The sequence below is a fragment of the Anastrepha obliqua genome, chromosome 1 (assembly GCF_027943255.1).
Source record: "Anastrepha obliqua isolate idAnaObli1 chromosome 1, idAnaObli1_1.0, whole genome shotgun sequence".
Classification (NCBI taxonomy): Eukaryota; Metazoa; Arthropoda; class Insecta; order Diptera; family Tephritidae; genus Anastrepha; species Anastrepha obliqua.
Genome location: NC_072892.1, coordinates 105,198,884 through 105,221,265, shown reverse-complemented (window position 1 = coordinate 105,221,265; position 22,382 = coordinate 105,198,884). Strand labels below are relative to the sequence as shown.

Sequence of the window (22,382 nt, the reverse complement as noted above, 5' to 3'; positions counted from 1 at the left end):
TTGTGAAATATAAAAATCCAATTGGCTTCAATATTGGCTAAATACCCAATTGGCTAATGTATAAATCGGTGCAACTGTAATGAATTATAATAAACAACTACAAAATGTGTGGGGAAATGTGGGAAACGATGAAATCATCTATGAAATATGCAAATTTGCGATAGGGAGGGAGGTTAATTTGCAAATAAAAACCAGCGTAGCACGAATGTGAGTGCTCAAATATAATACATCTGATTGAGTAAGATATTATTCAATAAAAATAAAAATAAAAAAAAACAAGAAAAAAATATCGCTAAACTCGCCTTCTTTATACCGAATTATATTTAAATTTTTCGAATATAAATTTTTTTATTTTACTTTAATTACCTATGAATTTTTATCATTATTTAAATTAAGTAACCGTCCATGTAGATAATATAACATTTTATCCTCTCACACCACAACAAATAATTACTCATTATTCAACGACATTTATCATCCGTACATAACCATACAAATGTACATAACCTCAAATAACAAAATACCCACCTAAGCTCACCATTTTATTAATTTATTCAATACCATTGAGACTCTTTTCAAATGCGTATCTAACCGAAATTTTGCCAAGTGTAACTCACCACAAATGTGTTAGAAATGGAAAAACAAAAAACAAAGCGCACATATACATAGCCAAAGGCATGCAAACATGCGTACGTATGTACAGACATATGTACATATATGTGAATACTGCCTGCCACATGTACAGACACTCATACCTATAATTATGTCGCGCTCACATTCGCACACTCTCATGCATTATCACATACACACGCACACAAGCTTTGTGTCGCACAATTCACATGCATTTGCATACACAGATCCATGCATATATACTTATGTAAATTTCGTGCGTGCATACATTCGCTGAGAATGGCTGTCGCTTAAAGTTGTTCATCTTTTTTTTTTTGTGAAAGCTTATAAATCTACAAACAAGAAACTAAAAAAACAAAAAACAAAAACAAAAAAGCAACGATAAAGATATCTCCAGTCATTAACTCTCGAAAATAAATAACAGAATAAATAAAAAAACAAAAAAAAAAAAAGAAAATCTAAAATATAAAACATAAATTTTCTAAGAGGAAAAAAAGTATTACAAAATTTGTTGCATCAATTTCTTTTCTAACTTAGTTCATTACACATAAGTAATACATACATACGTACAACACAAAATTTTAACTCCTTATGAGTTGAGTTTTCAGAAGTCAGTGCATTTTTTTATTATATTTATAATTTATAATTCTGTTTGATTGCGAATAATTGATTTTTTTTTTGTTTTTGGTTAATAAACATTTCGTGAGTTTGATCATTCGATTAATAGTTCATTACATTTTGATTAGTAAAAAAATTCCAAATTATTTTAGAAATTTATACAAATTCTAAATCTAAAGGGAAATCTAAACAAAAATTTTACAAACCATCAATTCACATTTTAATTTAGAAGGGTTTTTAAAGTTATCCAGTTTTTTTTTTGACAACTATTAAACTGGCTTCACTGACGTCTGTCACATAGTATAGCTATACTGCTCGTGCTACTCCCGCACGAGTTCATAGTCAGAAAGTCCAAACAAATGTGCGAACGCTCGAATTGTACGCTCACGCAAATGTCTTTAACTGCAAACCCTAGGAAAATACTTTTGCAGAATAAGTTCGATTTTCAAATTCAATTAATGCTTATGAGTTTACTAAACTGCAAATTAGTAATAAATTTGATGAAATGCATATTTGCTTATACATACAATTTTTTTTTTTTTTACATGGGTTCTCCAAAGTAACTGATCTAAACACCAAATTTTAAATTTAACTATAGTATAGCATAGCGTAGAGCAGCAGTATTAATTTTTCATTGTTGACACATTCGATCTTTGAATTTGATGCTTTTCACCACTGTTCAGTACGACTACTCTGTGCTCACCGATACATTCGCAAAGTCAATTTTGGCGACCTCCGCTTTTAAGTCTGAACAAATATCCTCGCACATTAATAAATTAAGTTTGAGTCTCCATTCCAGTGTGGGTGTAGAGCGAAGTTTAGTTGTTCCTTTGCTATTTTTAAAACTTCTTTCGATATTAGGATATCTTTTGACAGAAATCATTAAGTATTGCTATGGCTACAAAACGTCAATATTTTTCCTTCGAATGAATTCTCTTCTATTAAATTCTGCTAAATTTACTTTATTTTAGTAAAGCAGGGTAAAGCAGGAAATCTTATTGCGATTTAGCCAAAAATATAATATAATAAATGACTGACATTCGGAATTTCAATGAACAGTCAATCGAATTCATAAATACTCATAGTAATAAATTCAAACATTTCCATTCAAGAAATACGTTCTACGATTTTGATTAATTATAAATATAATTAATTATTCTATTAAATTATTCGGGAGTTTTAGTTCAATTCAAATTTGTGGTTCAGAGAAGTCTTTAATAAACCTCTAACTTCAGAAGCTAAATGCAGGGTAAATAGTTGGTTGAATAGTCAAAGATTTACGAACACAAGAATCCCTTCAAGCGAAAAGGCTTATAGACCTTTTACGCAGAATAGATATCAAGTGAAATGAAATGGTTGAAGTGCCGTTCTGGCACTCCTGAAGTAGCACTAAAGCGCCGTTTTGATATCAGGAAAATAGTAGTAAACCTACTTACAACAGTTGCCTATTACTTAAATTACCTTCTCTCAAAAATTCATATTGGAAATTAGACAGAGTGCGTGCATAATCTGACTGAAGGATGATGAACTGCAGAGCATGTTTTGCCCAACTTTATTGCCTTGGCAAAGACAGGACCGTACAGCTTTCATTGAGATGAAATCGATTCGAATAAAATCACGAATGCTGTTGTTGCAGATATATTGAAATTTGTCCGCAAGGCGTAAAATTGACTAAAAGAATTCGGCGTTCAACCAATTCCCAACCTCAGGCAGGAAACGTCTAAATTAAATAGAATCTGATGTTATACATTTAATGGTAGTAGTGCCAGTAACTAGAACTAGTATTAAGTATGTACTTCTAAAACATATAGTAGAACACAAAAATCGTTTAGGTTGAAGTGTCGGCCATTCGGCACACTGCAAATACTAAATTGTTATTATTATTAGCTTAAATTTACTTCCCATTAATTAAAAATTTTTGCTGCAAAATAAAAAAAATATTTATTCAAATAATATCAATTTTTACGCGCAATGTTACATAAAATTATTTATTTTTGATTTCAAACAAAAGCAGAATTCACTAAAATGATTTTTACTTACAAGGTGGCGCAAAATTAATCACCCTACCGAAATATTTATAATTTTTGCAAAAAGCGTCGCACGTCAATCATCTATGACACTTATGAACTAGACAGCTGGAGGGTTTAACAGACAACCAATGGTGAGCGCAAAGGTCAAAATAAAGGCTTTCATCACTTAAAATAATTTTTTTATTTGGTAAAAAAGTTATTCAAAAACATATTTGGATAATTCATTTTGCGCCACCCTATTATTTTTATTTATTGCATTAAATGTAAATATTTAAATTTGTTAAACTACAAAATTTATCAAATTGACTTAAATTAACTAATCAATTAGTGGAAAAGAAATGAAATTGCTCACATTAATTAAAATTTGCATAAATGATAGGCGCATTTAAGATTACTTGATGCCAACACTAAGACGTTAAATTTTATGTGAAACATTTCTAAATTTCTTATTTTGATAGCTATAATTTTTTTATCTGCCACCTTTCTTATCTAAAATCAAATTTAAAAGCTCCGAAGTTTTAATTTTGAATGCAGAATAACGAAATTTATTAATCGATTCGAATAAGTCATTTCTAAATATATTAGTTAGAGCTAATCACGAAATTTTTATAACTTTAAAATAAAACAAAACTAACAAGAAAATACAAAAATAAAGCAGAGATTCCCAATTTGCCTTTACAAAATTTATTTTTCTGCGACGCGTACTCACAGAAAATACAGATATTGAGATGGTTTTATGGCGGTATTATTATTATTATGATTTATTATAACACAAATCAACAAAACTAAAGAGAAGAATTAGCTTGAGCATATCATCTCAATTGAGCACAAATTTCAAATTTCAGAACAGCCTGTACTTCGCTCTATGAATGCTGCAATTGCAAAATCGTTGATTTTAGTTCCAAAAATAATCTTTTAAGAAGTAGTATTGAGACACCAGAACTGGAGCCAATTATTATTATTTTTTTTTTTTCAAAGGGACGCTTTAAGTCTCAGTACTTCTATGCTCCAATACTATTTTTCTTGACAATAATCGCAACTTATGCTGAGACGCTACAATTCGCCTCACCCGAAGCATTTCGTTTGCCTTAAGCGATTTACTAAGAATATAAATTCTCATATACATACATATATAATATGTTATTGTTTTTGTAATAGCTATTCGAGCTCTCGATTTTGTTGGCACATTTTCGAATTGCCCGAACAAATGAACAACGAGTATACGCACGCTTATTTGACGCTCATTAATCGGAAATTTTCGAGTATAAACTCGAGTATAACGAGCTTTTACGAGCGACCAATTGTAGCCGACCAAATGTGGTAGTCGATAAACTAAACTAAACTAGTCGACTGAATTTGTACATATATGCCTACCATTTGAAAGAGCTCGGTTTCGAAACACATTTCGGTAATGAGACATGAAATTGTAGAAAAGTTTCTTTGTAATAGCGCTCGCCCCTCGGCAGGCAATGAAAAAGTCTCAAAGTGTATTTCTGCCATAAAAAAAAACATTTCTCATTAAAAACATTTGTCTTACGAAGGCGGCATGAAACTAAAGGTCCCTCCATTTATCGAATCCTAAGGAAATAAATTCAAATAGATTGTGGTGCTAATTTTTTTCTTTATATTTTATCAAACAGGTGACAATTTTGTCTTTTTATTAAAACGTTAAAATAATAAACACATTTCATATTATTACATCTAGTTAAGGGGATCTTCTGGTCTCCAGCGAAAAAAAAATCGATTTTTTTTTTTTGCATAATTTTGTTGTATGTGTATGCGAGAATACGCCACAGAAAGGATTTTTTGAAAATCGCATTTTTTCACATTTTTCTGGGCACCGAAGTGTACCCTCCTCCGGCCGTTTTATCATAAACTTTATCTTTAAACGCGTTTCCCCGAAAATCGTGTTTTTTAAGCATTTTGGTCACACTTTTTATAGTAGTTATACTCCGATTTCAATGGTTTTGGTCTTAAAAGGTTCGGAAAACTTACCGGAAATTTTTTTTCATTCCATTTTTATAATCTTTTAAAGTTCAAAAAATGAGCAAAAAAAAATTTTTTTTGCAAATTGTTGCATAACTTTTGAAAAAAATTAAAAAAAAAAAATCTGTCACGGGAAAACTTAACCAGGGCAACTCTGAAGACAACGCATATCTAATTTTTGCTTTCTGATTACCCAGGTGGAAAAACCGTGACCAAAATGGAGACCTGTTTCGTTTGGAGGTGGACGTCTTCAGCGCCATTTCAAGGTCGCGGGTGTTAATTTTTTTCAAAGTCAAAACCATTTTTTAAAAGCCAAGACATGTACCTTTAAAATAAAAAAAAATTTTTTTTAAATATTCACAGGATTTGTCACAATCAATCCCCAAAAAAAACCCCTCATTTCAGGGCCTCGAGACCAGAAGACCCCCTTAACTAAAACGGCCGCCGTAGCCGAGTAGGTTGGTGCGTGATTACCATTCGGAATTCACAGAGAGGTCGTTGGTTCGAATCTCGGTGAAAGCAAAATTAATAAAAACATTTTTCTAATAGCGGTCGCCCCTCGGCAGGCAATGGCAAACCTCCGAGTTTTTTCTGCCATGAAAAAGCTCCTCATAAAAATATCTGCCGTTCGGAGTCGGCTTGAAACTGTAGGTCCCTCCATTTGTGGAACAACATCAAGACGCACACCACAAATAGGAGGAGGAGCTCGGCCAAACACCTAACAGAAGTGTACGCGCCAATTATATATATATAACTAAAACTAACAAGTGATATTTTTTTGTAATTCATGATTTTTTTGTTGTTTTTGTATTTTGCAATGACAATTGAATAAGAGAAACATGTAACACCTTTACACGGCTGCTGACTTCTGAAAACTTACCTCACTAACTAAAATTCTTTTCATCCCTTTTTTCATTTTATACTTATTTTGTATAGTGCATACATATATACATAAAAAATACAAAGTATTTTTATTAAAATATATTTCGAATTTTGCCTTATAACCGGAAATCTTTTAGGAGTTCAGTATAATTATCTATAGAGTTAGGTTTCATATCGAAAAGTACAATATCGAGTCTTTTGAGGATCTTTGGTGAAAATTTATACTTATACCCGAGATACAAGAAACATCTGAAAAATATAATAAAAAAGAAAGAAGCAAAATAAGAAGAAGTATGAAGTAAATTTAGTTTTAATATATGAACCAATTATTAAAATATCACTGATGTTACTCATACGCCATAGTGTGCGGTTTATTCTTATTAACCTTCAGCACAGAAAGCGCTAGACGAAAAAAATTAGCAGCATAGGAGACAAATTTCATAAAATTTCTATTAGGAATATATGCGCTTCCTAGAATTAAGTTCAGTAAGTGAAAAGGATAGATTAGGATTAGGAAGCGCATTAATATGTGCATAGAAAAGTTGGGAACTGCTGTTAATGCGGGTGCGAATAGTTATTCGATGATTTTTTCGAGAATCTAAGTAATGGAAAGAGTCTTTGAAAGTTGAATAACTGAAATACTTTTTTTCTTACTTTTTAATTTTTTGATTCAAAATCATTTTTATAGTAAATTTTAATGATTAATAATAACTTTCTTGAATCAAGTTAAAAAATGTAATTGATTCAAAAAGCTCTTTATATTAAATATTTATTGAAATTTCACTTGAGATATTTGTTTTTTTTTTATAAAGAGCACTTATTACAGTTCCATACAGTTTAGTTCGTAGTTTCTAAGCCTCGAAGAAATAGCATTGAAGTTCTCGTTGGGCCTAAGCGCCAGTAGTATCAATTGGGATAGTATACATTTTTTTCACAATTTTAAGATTATTTACTGATTTGAATTATTTCCCAATTAAAAAATAACAAATAGCATTTTTGTTCGCATTTTTGGAAACACTAGAAAGTAGTTTGTTCTACTAAATTTTTTCATTCGCAAAGCAATCAGTTTCAATATATAAAAATGTATGCATTGATAATTTATGCCTAAATAGCGTGTATACAAAAACAAAATATTATTCCAAACATTCCAAATTAGTATTTAAGTAGCTGCAACATTTGGAGTGTCTTTACAATATTATTTGTTTCATAACTTTTTTTAATTTTTTTCTATTTTTGATTTTTATTAACCGAATACCGTTTGGCTGTTGAACATTCTTACATTTTTACATACACACATACGATAATCATAAATCATTTATTTACTTAAAATATTATATCCTTCCTTAATCACTTTATACCACAAATTAGAATTTTTCTGGAACTTGTATTTTTTTGTACTTTAATTAAGTTATATTTGGCACGATTCTTCAAAAGCTAAAGCAAAATTATCTATAATATATGTATATCTCATATACTACGTATACTATTTACAATTTGAAGCTGTTTTGTATATGATGAGAAATGAAAGCAAAGTCCAATAAAATAAAGAAAAATGCATACAAAACAAAACGTTACAAAATTATCTAAACAAAAAAAAATACAACATTTTTTGTGTGAACTTTTGACAATTCCAGCTGAATGATTTTGAAATTCGGAAAGGCAAAAAGATTGGTGTTACGATATCATTTAACAATCACCGGCTTTTTGTCGGCAATATTCCTAAGAATAGAGATCGTGACGAATTAATTGAGGAATTTACGAAACACGCACGTAAGTGGTACATTTCAAAATCATAAGAAAACAAGGCCAATCCAAAAAAGTCAATTGAATTCACCACCATCACCACCTTCCACAACCTTCCACCTGATCCCACCTGCCAAAGCGATCCCAGCCATTTCAGCTAAACCAGAAGAAATGCATACATACATACTGACGTACCATCCACCCTCTAAACTCGAACAGTCCACCAATCAAAATCCATCACCAATTATCAAAAGCCCCTAGCTTTATTTTCCCCATACAATATTCGAAGCGAAATTTTTTAGAGCTAATATATTTTTTGTAAGATTCGATAATGGTTAATGTGAGTCGAAAGCGAGCTGTACAATAAACAAATTAAAAATTTATAAATAATTTCTGCCTTGCATGATTTTCCTACTTACTTCACCTTCAATTCGCAATACACCATATTGAAACTACAAAAAATTGGTTAACGGTCACAATTGGCAAGCATCGGAAAGAGCTCATTTTGTTAGCGACAGTTGCAGAATATACGACAAAGTGTATTGAATATTATAAGTGTTTATTAAAAAAAAAAAAACAAATGCAAAAATTTACAATTGGTGTATAAAATATAATAAGCAGAGAAAAGTATGTAATACGAACAAAACTGAGCCTGGGTAAGCGCCATTTTGACTATCTCTACTGAGTTTAAAGCTCCAAAAGCGCGACGCTGGGGTGTTGTGAGCTTGAAGAGCGTAGAGCTGTAAAATTGAAACGAATTGGATTTTTGTTTTGCAATTTTCGCTTAAAAATGCTGCGAAAAAACCTACTATCATTTTAATTTTAAAGTAAACCAACACGAAAGCACAAATCCAAGTAGTCTCATGAGAGGACTTTTTCTCTCAGTGTCGCAGTTTTTGCAATTTTGGGTACTTGCATTTGAGCTTTTGTAAAGGTACAAAATTTTGTGTGTATGTGCAGCACTTACCCCCTTTTCATGTGTATAAATTGACTGCGAAATTATTAGAAAATACAACAAAAATTAAAGTTTTTTTTGTTCTAAAATTGCAAAGATTATAAAATTACTAATTTTACATGAAAACTGTAGCTAACAATATTACATGGAAAAATTAGCGCAATAAAATAAAACAAAATCTAAGCTATGTCAAAAATCAAAAACATCGAAAAATCATTGCCAAAATTTAAAACATTTTTCTTAGTTTAACAGGAAATTTAATATTGAAAGAAATACGGAATATTAACATATGACGAGCTGGCAAACAGACAAGGTTTTGTTGGCGAAATAAACTTTACTAGTTTTTAACACTTCACCAGGGCTATTTTGTCCTCATTTGAGACGGTTTTTATTAGAAAACCGCGAAAAAATATATTTCTGCACTACAGTAAACTTAGCCAGTTTTGTTCGCCAGCTCCTCCTATGAAACACTTATTCATCTGTGTGTGTGTTTTTTTTTGTTTTTTTTTTATTGTTTTAGACTCCTAAAGGAGAAGTGGTGGTGCAACGGTAACAGCTCAAGAAATATTTATTGAAAAAATTCATGCATATTTATTTAGAGTTTTCTTACAATCCTTAAGTGCTAAATAATATTAAATTTAAGCAATTTAATTAAGTTTTAAAGTAAATTTAATTCTCAAAAATTAAATTTAGACTTTATGCCAATGACTGTATAAATATTTTTTAAATTATTTACACAAATTTTTTTATGGACATTTCGAAGTTGTGCGCGCACCAGTTCAATATAGTAAATCTAATTATACATGCAAACTCCCATGTGTATTTAAACCTTTTACTTTTATTTGAAAATATGTTGTTTAAATTTAGCGCGAGTGCAAAAACAAAGCCAAAAACAAGCAAACTGGCGCCCGCAGATTTCTCTGCTCGAAATAAATCTGTAATAAAAAGTAACATTTTCATTTTATATTTGAGGTTAGTGCCCCAGAAAAATAATTTGAGTTTTAACAAGGATGAAAACAATTTGTTTTTGAATTGAATTTGAGAAAAAATAATTCAGATTATATTCAGGTACATATTTTTTGATTTTTGGTAAAAAGCCTATGCCCAATTCAAATCGAAATTCTTACACATTTCCAGTAAATGCTATTTGAGATTGCGTGAAATCCTCAACAGTTCGGCAGATTTTGCATACTCTTTTATTCCTGCGAATGTGTGAAATTTTGGTTTTAAAAAATGTGACAGAAAAATTCTAACCATTCAGCTTTGCAAAATGCATAAGACATTTAAGCCGACAAAGCGATATCTCAAATTCAAAACCCGCGAAACTGAACTATAAAAATTAAAACAAATTAGCAAATTGAAAGTTCACTCCAAAGTTTAAAATTTGATTTTGATTTATTAATATAAAAATTATGAATAATTCATTCGGGATTATGTGAGCGTGACATTTCTAAGAAAAATATATATGAATTTGGAAGTTTAAATGAAAAAATAGTTCAATTACAGAATTATTCGTTATTTAGCTGAGAAACTCAAAGTATTCAAAGGAATTCGGATATTAGAATTTCAGAGAAATCGACCCCATGTGAGATTTGCGCGCTCTTTGCAAAACTAAAACTATTTACGAAATGAGAAATTGAAATATGTAACATAAACCTGTCTGTGGCGTTGCTTCAATTGATTAAACGAGAACACTTAAGGGGGCAGATACCTGTAAACGGCCATAGTTTCCCTGATTTTCATTAAAATTATTTAAAATGAAGAAGTCAATATATTTTTTTTTTCAAAATTAGCATACAGTTTATTTATACAATACATTAAAATAATATAATTTTTTTTTATATTATTTCAATCATTTAAAATGGCGTATGTACACTCAATTCTTCCAGGAAGGTCGCAGCGGGGCTTCTCAATCGGCGGCCATTGTAGCATCGGCGTCCTGTCATAATTTCTATATGAATTAAACAAAAATGGAAAAAAAATCGTGGAATAAAATGCTTAAAAAAAAGAATTTTGCGGCAAATTTTCCTACTATTTTTGCTTCGTTAAAATTATTTTTTGAAAAATTTTCCAAAAATTGTAAATTCACATAGAAATTAATATCATAAAAAATATGTGTGCAAAATTTCAGGGAGATCGGTCAATAACTTTCCGAGTTATCGTGTACGCCAATTCGAAAAATATAGTTTTGAGAAAAACGCGTCTAAAGTTTGAATACATGAAAATTCAACCTCTCCCAGTGCTCGAACGCAAAAAATAGAGTCGTCACGGTTGACGATCTATAATATAAGAAATACTTAAATTTACGTTCTAAAACTTTTTTAACATATTCTTAAAGGATTATATTAACATTTTATGGAAACAATTTTTTTTTTTTCGAAATTTTACAGGTATCTGTCCCCTTAAGACAGAAATTTAAGTATTAAAGGAGTAATTTTCACATCATTTTTTGGTAAATAAAACTCTAAAATACAAATTGCTTTAAATAATATATTACAGCTTAACTTTAAAATATAGTTAAACATCGCGCTGTAAACTTAAAACATCGCGCTCATAAACTCTCTTTCAGACCTTAGAATTCAATTTTACTAACTTAACAGACAATGTTATGTTAACAGTGATAACCGTTTTATAAATGTAAATATTATTATTTACGTGCTGCTTTAACGCGCAAACAGAGCCGATCCTGCATTAAGTTTTGTGTGATCGAATTTTTGCAGAGAAATGTATATAAGTTCTTGTTTGAATATATATTGTTTATAACAAAAAAGTGAATTATCACATTTTAGGGAATTAAGCAATGCGCAGAAATTAAGCCAGAAATATAAAATTAGCAGGTGAAGCCATTACATAAAAATGCTGGCGGCGCTGGTAGTGCTATTTTGCTCTCAGCAAACCTCAAATATAATATCAATACACAGAAAGCTTTCTAGCCCATTGCCAATGGTTGGAAACGCTTGATATTTCCAAGACTTGACTGGGCCCTTAACAACAGTTAAGTTCTTAAAGCAAATTCGCTAATTTTTGTTATGATAGTGCGCCATTTTTCACAACAATTTTGAGCTACCGAGTTACAACTGTACACCACCATTAGAGACAAAACTACATATGTATATTTTTTTTTGTGGCGCTGCTACTATTTATTAGAAATATTCTACATTTATATTTAGCAAACAAAAACTAATAATAATTGTCTAGCTACAGCCGTAAAATTGCCCGACTATATAAGTTACTACTTTTTGTTTCACATTTCCTTTTGTTTACTTCTCTCTCTTTTGCTCTATCTCTCTGTCTTTCTCTGTCTGTCTTTGTCTCTTTCCCACCCTCTTTGAGTTTGTTATGCGTTACTTTAAAATCATTCGTGTATTCATAAACAGAAGAGTAAAGAATATCAAGAGATTGTGACAATTTGCAGTGAAATTTTGCATTAGTAATGAATAATTTTAAATTACAACGATTGCCAGCATTTCAATTACTAGTTGAACAACATCGACAAGAACGAAAAATAATTAAACAAACATAAACTTAATGTAATTATGATTGAATATGAGTAAAAATCGTTCACAATATTCGGTCCATTGAAGACACTTTTGTTATACAATAAATAATTTTAATAAAATGGTAATGACTGGAGAAATACTATTTAACTATATATACATATATAAATAAAGAAAATATTTGCATACGAGTTGTATTCCCCAACAAAGTCCTAGAAAACTCCCAGCCCATAGAAAACCAGGCAAATTGTAGTGCTCAACAAGACTCTGTACATTAATGACTCTTATTTACTATCAAATCATGGGGGAGAAAAATATATTATAAAAAAAGTTCATAAATTTACTTTCTGTTTTTAAATGTATTTGACTTACATAAGTAACTCCAATAAGTTGAAAAATTATAGAAGCATTTTTTGAAAACCTCGACTAATTACGTTAATTGATTGGCAATCAAAATTAGCTTTCGTGTGAAGTGCGCATAAGATACTGAAATTATTTTAAATATTTGTTATTGAATCAAAATCCATTTTATCAAAAACTATTTAAAGCTATACCTGAGCCTTTGCAATACCCGAAAATACCTCATTTTTTTAGCATAAAATCCTAAGTGTGATTCCTTGTTTATATATATACTATGTACGTATAACTACTGCATATACGTTTATACCCGTGCATATTCAATACATACATAATTACATACCTACTCGTACTTATAAAAACACCTATGATGTGATCACTTGCGCATCACGAGTTTGCCTCATTTGTGTTTTATATACATACATACATAATTATAACGGTATGAACATATAAAGTATATAGCTTTTTCTTTGGATACTACTTTTATATGGTTTCACTTGGTGTCTCTAGATTTAAACGAAAACCCATTTTGATTATGTACACAAATACACACTTAAATATTCGATAATATGTGGATATGATATATTTATGTATGTAAAAATTAAAAAAAAAAAAAACCAAAATATGTATTTGTATTTCTAAGTACAAATTTTTATTAGGCAATAATTTTTAATTAAATGTGCCTTTGTGATTTTATTTATTTTGCTGTTAGGTGTTAAATTAATGAATTTATTTAATACATTTAGAATAACATGGAAATTTAAATGTTACTAAAATAAAAAGCAAATGAATTTTGGCATTGGTTTTTCACAATAAAAACAATTTATGTAAATCGAAAATCGAAAAACAAAAAAAAAAATTGTTAAAAAAATTTAAATTATTTTAGACATTTTTGCACATTCCTAAATGTAATTTTAATGTTTGTGCAATTTATTGATTGTTGTCTATCAAATAATCCAATTGAATTGCGTGAAAATTCACTATTTTGCATAACAACGCTCCCGCCTAATGCTTGTGATGTAAAATTTTGCAATTTTCGGCGCTTTTTCCTCCGCTCTTCGTCAGATTATGGAAGAAACAATTTGAGAGAGAATATTTCGAGTAACAATAAACGCTACACTTGGTATTTATTGCTGCTACCAACGCTCTATATACATACATACATTTATGTGTTATAATATGAATTATTTGTTGTATTTTTTAATGAATTTCCACCAATTATCCCCATTTCCATTGAATTTACTTAGTAATTATTCATTTTTACTAATTTGTGCATTTTGCTTTATTTTTTGTTATTTGTTCAAATGCTTTTATTGTTGTTGCGCGCACACACATTAGCTGGCCTTATCGAAGTGATCATCTACAGTTCACCAGATGACAAGAAGAAAAATCGTGGATTCTGCTTTCTCGAATATGAATCACACAAAGCTGCCTCGTTAGCAAAACGAAGACTTGGCACTGGTAGAATTAAGGTAACTAATTGCACTTTTACTTAAAAAAATAGATTACAATTTACGTGTATCAAATTAAATATAAATATAAATATCATAAAATATCATAAATATAAATATAATTTTTAAGTAATATTATTCAACAACAAATTCCACTCCGTTAATTGTAAAGCTTTGAAACGGCGCGATGAAAAACTTCATTGTGAAGAAATACGCGTATTTTGCAGAAATTAACTTTTATAGAAACAAAAATGTCTCAAAATAACAAACTGGAAATACTAAATTTTATCACACAAATTACTTAGCATCTACCCGCAATAACACTTTCCCCTTTCGACTATTAGCCAACCAAGGCACATTGTAATAAAAGGTAAAAGCAGCAGTAACAGGCAGTAGAGCAAAGAAAACAAGAGTAATGTGTTTTGTTTTTGCTTTTGGCCCCTGGAAAGTCAAAATCTACAAACAAAGGGTAATAGTTTAGAGTAATTAAAAACACAATTTGATAATTTAGAGACAAAATAAATAAAAAAACAAAATCAAATCAGCTGCTCTACTGCTATTACCGCGCAGTGCACCTCGGAGGCAGCTCATATTCAGGATTTTTCCTATTGATGTTTATATTAGTTTGGCGAAAAATAAATCCAATATTTTTGCATCAAATTTTTGCGCAAATGGTTTAAAACTATTTCATAGTTGAGCACCTGAGTGATGCTACCTCTACTAATACATATGTATGTCGGTCGACCTCGATTATTTCTGTGATTTTATCGATATTTTCGACGACGCGCCTGCCTGTGCGAAGTGCATCTTTAACATCAGAAATGCCTGAACGGAATCGACGAACCCAAAATTGCACTTAGGAAAGGAAAACTGTAAAATGTACCGAATTTTCTCTTTGCTGACTTCCATTCTTAACACCCTGTAACTCACAACTGAATGGAACAAACAAAAAATAGCAAAAGAATTTTGTTAGTGTGAAATGTCACATTGACAACGAGCATAAATTTTGCATAAAAATTGTTTATATCTCGTAAATATCGATCACTACAGCCATCTACCGAAATAATAATAGATTTCTTTTTCCCCAAACTAATATTTGCAATTTCTTCTTTCAATATTCCATATTCTTGAAAGAAACATAAAATATTGTGTTTTAACCCACTTGTTTGGAAGTTGATGTCCATTCTTCGGGTAGCCATTTTAAAAATCACTTAAACTGAGTGTTCTTATTGAAATGCCAAACACTCGACTATTTTGTGTGGTGACGAAATAGTCACCAAACCGTGTTCCGTATCCCACTCGTTCTCCTTCGTTTATTCTGAGTGACTTGTTGCTGCGATGTTACATTTGTCAATTGCAATCGATCAAAGCAATAACAAAAGTATGCTTAACAAGTTATGAGCAGCCATTTGCGTTGGTTTGCTTTTTACGTAGTAACTACACACGAATAAAACCATACGCATGTTCGTTGACTTTAAATTACAATTGGTGTAATGCTGACCATTTACGAATTAATTATCATTATTCTACTAATTATTATTATTATTCTATTAAAATTATTAATAATTGTTTTATTTGTTTAGGTTTGGGGATGTGATATCATTGTCGACTGGGCTGATCCGCAAGAGGAACCAGACGAGCAAACAATGTCAAAGGTGAAGGTCTTGTACGTGAGAAATCTGACACAAGATGTTAGTGAGGAGAAATTAAAGGTAATTTTAGCTATTTTCATTACATAAAAACATAAACAATTTTTTTTAATAATTAACCATTTTTATTCCACTCACTTTAGGAGCAATTCGAGCAATATGGCAAAGTTGAGCGCGTTAAGAAAATCAAAGACTATGCATTCGTGCATTTTGAGGATCGTGATAGCGCCGTGATTGCAATGCGCGGCCTCAATGGCAAAGAGATCGGCGCTTCTAATATTGAGGTAAGTGCACACATATTTCTAACGCTTCACTTTTATAAAGCAGAAACAAACATATATACATACATATTACATTATGCACTACACATTGCGCATTTTCAGGTATCGCTTGCCAAACCACCATCAGACAAGAAGAAGAAGGAGGAAATCCTACGTGCACGCGAACGCCGCATGATGCAAATGATGCAAGGACGTCCCGGGCTTGTCGGGTAAGTACTGCCTTCCCGCTATTAGGCATGCTACAACAAAAATTACTTACATACATACATCATATGTATATACACTAATGATTCCCTACATTGGCGTGTCAAAATTCAAAAATAAAAAAATTACCCAAAAACAAAAAAAAATATACTAACCCATTGTGAAAACCTACAACACATTACCTTTGCACATCGGCTTTATGCTGCTTGTTTGCCATCGGCAGCTTCGGATTCAAAAATTAAATTTACTACCACCGGTACGGGTAGTTCATCCTTAACCGTTTGTACACGTAATTTTTTTCATTAGTAATGAACAATTTTTTAATTAATTTTATATTCTCTTTCTTATTTCTTTCTCTCTCTCTCTCTCTCTCACACACTCTCTCATCGCACTCAATTACCTCAAACAAATTTTTGTGCTTTTGTGCTTGTTCCCATATGAATACGTATGACAAAACAACACAACAACATTACAAAAACAAATAAAAAAAAAAACGAACCGAAACCGAAACCGAATAATACAAACAAAATAACAAATAATGAAAAATATAACTTGCATTGGCGCGCGACCGCCGCCCGTTGCTCCCAATATTTGTGTGTGTGTGTGTGCGTTTGTAAATTTGTAACTCACACTAGCTATGAACAATTATCTCCATACAGAAACTTGTCGCCTACACATCCCAACATGATGTCTTTAACTGCGCCAATGCGCCTGCCTGGTGGTCCACGAATACCGCTGCGCGCACCAATTCCACGCGATTACGGTAAGTCACATTGCGTTTTTTATCACAATTAAAGCTATTTATCTTAGCGTAAATACGTACATACCTAATAAAAATAAATATGTACTTTTTTGGATGGTTTATATTATATACTTAACTATTATGTATTATTTACTATTAGAAATTACATACATATATTGAGTTTCTTCTTCAAAAACAAAAAAAATATAAACATCAAAAAAAAAAAAAATTATAAATATCACAAAAGCCAGTTGTCAAAAGACACTTGAAAAAAAAATAATACGCTGAATGGTGTAAAATTAGATTTGCAGTTGACATACACAATTTTCTATTGTACTTACATAACAACCCATTTACCGATTGGAAAAGTTTTGAAGCAAGCGTAAAACGCAAGTGTAATGCAGAAGTAATCGTAGCAATATACTCGTATTTCGCTAGGCAAAGTAAACTGTACGAAGTATTTAAATCACCAAGTGTGATTGCAATTACAATGCCGGTAGAACTACATTTGGCATAGAACATACGTACATACATACATATATGCGTAGCTATAACATTTGATAAAATAACTTAATTGACTTTCGATCATCAAATCCTGAGTCGTACTAAAAAAAATCTTATATTTTGTTGCAAGTTTTAGTTTTTTAAATGGATTCTGAAATTACAGCTGGCATTAATTAGCTGCTATAAAACTCTGTATGTACTGTTTGACTGTTGAAAATTGCCAAGTCTATTTAAGTTGTTTTATCAAAAGTTCACAGCTATTTATATAGATATGTATGTGTCAAAAACTAAATAAAATTTTACATTGAACAACTCTATTCTAATTTACAACTAAAATAGGTTTTATATAGTTTTATAATTTTGTCGTATTTTTTACTTTAATTGTTTCCAAAATTAATTATTAGTTTTTTTTTTTTTTATTTTAAGTTACTACTAACAATTAACCACCACTTCCTCTATTTCCTTCTAGTATTTTATTGTTTGTCTACTCCCTTTTCCTTTTTGTTCAACGCCAACTCGATTCCCAGCTTTTGCAAATAGCTTTTAAGTCCACCGAAATCTAGCATTTTTTCCATAAATTCTCACAAAATCGTTTCCTCATATTACATACATATACATATATTTCTTTATCAAAGCAAAATAGCAACGAAATTGCGTGAACTTAGAGCTTCTTCTGTAATCGGTGTGTTATCAATAGTATAACTGTAAAACTTGTGTTATCAAAATTAATGTTGCACTTACGTTTTTATTGATTCACTAAAATTTCCAAAATTTTCAAGCAACTAAAACGTGTTGGTGTGTTGTTTTTATTTCTTTCTCATCATCTATATGTGTATTTATTTGTGTTTTAATAGCCAGACTGCATGTTTTTGGTGTTCTTTCTAACTACTGCTACTCTTTTGTAACCACTGCATAAATTTGTTTTTATTCCATTTTATATAATAATACAATATACATTAAATATATAAAATGTTCTATCCAACGTAAACTCAAACAGAACTCAACAAAGCAAACAGTAACCAAATATTCGAATTCAATGTTTAGTAATTTTAGTAATACATTTCTTTTTACACATAAATGTTGCAAATGCCTCTACGTATAGTGAATTTTAAGCACCCTGTATACTATTTGATGTTCTAACAGCGGTAAGTAATTAATTTTGCCAACGTAACCGACTTTCTATGCATTGGCGTACGCTTCACACAAAAAACGTTGCCGAAACAAGTGAGCGTTACATGAATGACAAAAAAAAGCAAAACAACTAAACAAAAAAAAAAATAATTAAAAATTAAAAAGAAAAACACGGGCCCTTATCAAAATGGAATAAAAACAAAATGGGTTCACAACAAATTAACTAAATTTATTAGATTAACAAATGCTAATCGAAAATAGCAACTATTAAAATATCCCTAACACACATATTATATACTACACTCATCTATTCCCCACCCAAATAAGTAGTTCCTAGGACCACACAGCCCTAAAAATTATATCTGCAAATCCTTGAAGCAAGAAAAGCGTTCCTAGGCAAACAAAGCGATGTCTGCCCAAAATCGGTTGGCATAAAAATTTACTGTAAGTACATATGTATGTATTTGGATATATGTACATATGTATCTTGACTTATACAAGTACTTGTTTATCCTATAACACACCGTACGAATCTGTATTTGTTGTTTCTATATGTGTATATGACAACAATTCGCGTCTCAGCGTTCTCGCCTCATTCAATGCCGTGTACCTCATCACTTCTTATATGAGCGAGATAAGGCACAATAACACTCTCACAGCTCAAAACTCTCATAATTTGTAGCTGTAAAACACTATAGTTTGTTTTAGTTTTGAGTATTTATTTATTTTTTATTAAAATTTTAAGTAGTTAGCTTTATACTATTTTGATAAAAAACATGTTTGGAAAAACGTGGTATCTGAGCAAACTTTGTAGCAATGGCTTTCTGATTTGATAGCAATTTCTGGTAGAATATTAATTAATAAATTAATTAACAGACGCGATTGCACTATCAGAGGTAGGTCACGAGGACAACAACACAACATCTCTTTGCAAACATTGGCTTAGATGGTATTTCGTTAAAATAGCAATAAAAAAATGAAGCAGACAAATCTGGTCAACGGCGGGTGATCAAAGTTGTTATATTAACAGAACTCTATCTAATGGATTGGGTTTCAGATTCAAGAGTAGAAGGTTTCGATAGCTTAATTTCGATTGTTAATTTTCATATGCGCTGGCTACTTTTTAATATGCTGCATTAAGAACAAAATGCATGCCGATGCTTAAAATCAGAGTTAAGCAACATAGCCAGAATTACTGTTAGAAGTATGTAACAGAAGAAATTAAAAGCTGTTAATAAAAATCTAAGTTTAATAGGCGTAAAATTATCCATTTCGTAGAAAAAACTGCGTGCACTACAAATGTGAAAGAAGAAGAAGCATGACCCGTGTCTGTTGATATGTTTGCGCTAGCGTATTCTTATCAAGGCAAATCTATTAAAGTTGGTATCGGTAAATCAGATGATTTGCTGTTTTCTTTCGCCGTGTCCATGTGGCTGTCAGCCTAGAATGTAACAAGGCGAATTCATTCTTTGTTTTCTACTTTGCCAATACTTTGCTTTGACCATCAAACGTACAAAACATTGTGGCCGGTCTAGTGCCACCACCTTTAATAAATGCATCTTGATTCTTATCTTTTTACATTTCTCGCTCTTTTTGCGTTTCAAATATCTGCGAAAGAGTTTATCGCATACCACGAATACATTTTTCTTCTATTCAATGGAATTATTTAAGTTCGATATAATCAGAGTAGACGTTTGTAGACGTTTAGTATAGACACTCGTGTTATTTTCTGCTAGCACAAAGAAAGGCTTTTGCTATAAAAGTTTGTTTGCTCATACTTGCACACAAATATATACACAACTAGTATATTGAATTGAAAATTTTTCTAAATTAATCCATAATTTATTTATTTAATTTAATTTGTTGTTTTTGTAATTTTCGAAATTTGGCCAATATTTTTTAATAATTTTTTAGAAGAAAAAGTTGAAAGAAGCACGAAAAGAATACCACAGCAAAATTTTTCCCAATTTATAGATTATGATTACGACTTTTATGGTTATTCGGATTATCGTGGCGGCTACAATGAATCCTATTACGACGAATTTTATCACACCTATGATGGAGAGTACTTCTTTGATTATCCACCGAGCGGTGTAACACCATTGCAAACTGGTGGAGCCGCTGGTGGACTGCAGAGAACAGCCAGAAACAATGTGGTGGGTCTTGCATTCTTCTAATACTACTTACTACTACTACTACTACTACTACTACTACTACTACTACTACAACTACATTTTACTGCTACTGCTTTTATTATATACTGTTCCTTCTATACTACATAGCAGACTATTTTTCTACAACGCTTACCACTCCCACCTCTGCCATAACCACAAGTTTTACACTTTACAATTTTGAAAACTGTATGGCATTTGAATAGACCGCAACAGTATCCATTTCCTGTATTCGCTTAAAGCTATTTATAAGTAGTTAAAGCGAGTCATTAACTGAAATGCTCCTGTTCGTGTATACAACTAGTGGTGGTGAAATTTTATTTTCCTTTTTCAAAATTTTTGTATGTTGAAGCGCTAGTAGTGTTTAAACGTTTTTATTTTTTATAATAAAAATTTCAAATTTTCTTTTCATGCTTTTAATTATATTATAATTTTCTTTGCTTTTTGGCTTATACAAAATTTTAACATACAAAAAAAATCAAAACACACGCAGACGTATAATGACAAAGTCACACACGATCACAATTCTAACATTACCAACAACTGCAACGACAGCGGGAAGACATCATCAAAAACTTCAATACTGCCACTACCAGGCATCATTTTGGCCTCACTCATGCTTTCAGGGATACTTTTTTGAAACTTCGTCTAGCAACAATACATCATCTAGCATTTTTTATTTGATTTTAATTAAAAAAAAAAAAAAAAAAAAAAAAAAACTTTGTTGTTAACCTGTGAGTGTTAACCCTAACATGCACCCACCCACAAATATTTAGTAATATAAGAAACTAAACAATCCGTCGTAGACACAAATTCATCCACTCTAGCAAACATTTTTACTGGAATTTTGTGTTTATAATGAACTTTAAATTGCTAAAATATTTATTTTTTGTTAATTAACATCAAATACTTCAACACCTTTAATTTTAAAATGCTACTTATTTGTTAATTTTAATTTTTAAACTTCTAGTCAAAGTGCTTTTTGTTTTAATGAAATTAGAGAGCTTTTTTTAGTTTATGCTGTTTGCTTTGTTTATTAATTTAGTAGAAAAACCCCTTTTAAGTTTGTCATTTTTATGCCAAGTCGCTAAAACTGTTGGTCCTGGTTATGTCGCAGTTCAAATTGCGAAAATGGTAATAATTCACGAAAACTTAGGGTTTTTTTTATTCCAAAAACATTGCCAACCCATACAGGTACCTGTTTTTGCAGCAACAAGGCATAAAGATGATTTAATTTAAGTTTATGAAGCTTAATATAAAAAATGAAAATTTGAGCTGAATGAAGTGTGCTAGTAAAGACAAGTATTTTTCATAGCTTAAATCTACATTGAAATTAAAGGAGCCGTTTACATGTTGATGTGTCATTTAATGTCACGATAAGCCTTTTGGACACTTTTTGTATTGTACTACACATTTTTTCCATAACCCTCACTTACTGGCCCTGAGGCATTAGTCAGCCTCTTTCGATACAATTAAGTCAGATATGCCGCTTACACGCCATTCTGTACCACGAATTTCTTAGCACGAATCGCTGCTTAAAAGTAGTGGTCA

The 22,382-nt window shown here is 30.9% G+C and overlaps 1 protein-coding gene across 16 annotated transcripts in view; it reads left to right on the top strand.

Moving 5' to 3' along the window:
* Window positions 1-22,382, top strand: part of LOC129235338 (heterogeneous nuclear ribonucleoprotein R) — a 97,810-nt gene that overhangs the window by 59,324 nt on the left and 16,104 nt on the right. For 4 of the 16 annotated variants that reach the window (XM_054869118.1, XM_054869120.1, XM_054869125.1 and 1 more), the window contains exons 6-11: window positions 14,037-14,170; window positions 15,733-15,861; window positions 15,942-16,082; window positions 16,182-16,288; window positions 16,919-17,046; window positions 20,575-20,816. In XM_054869118.1, the coding sequence (XP_054725093.1) occupies window positions 14,037-14,170; window positions 15,733-15,861; window positions 15,942-16,082; window positions 16,182-16,288; window positions 16,919-17,046; window positions 20,575-20,816 (881 nt within the window). Of the gene's footprint in view, window positions 1-7,780; window positions 7,917-14,036; window positions 14,171-15,732; window positions 15,862-15,941; window positions 16,083-16,181; window positions 16,289-16,918; window positions 17,047-20,574; window positions 20,817-22,382 lie in introns of all 16 variants that reach the window. The other 12 variants (XM_054869130.1, XM_054869128.1, XM_054869127.1 and 9 more) reach the window with 9 other exon arrangements.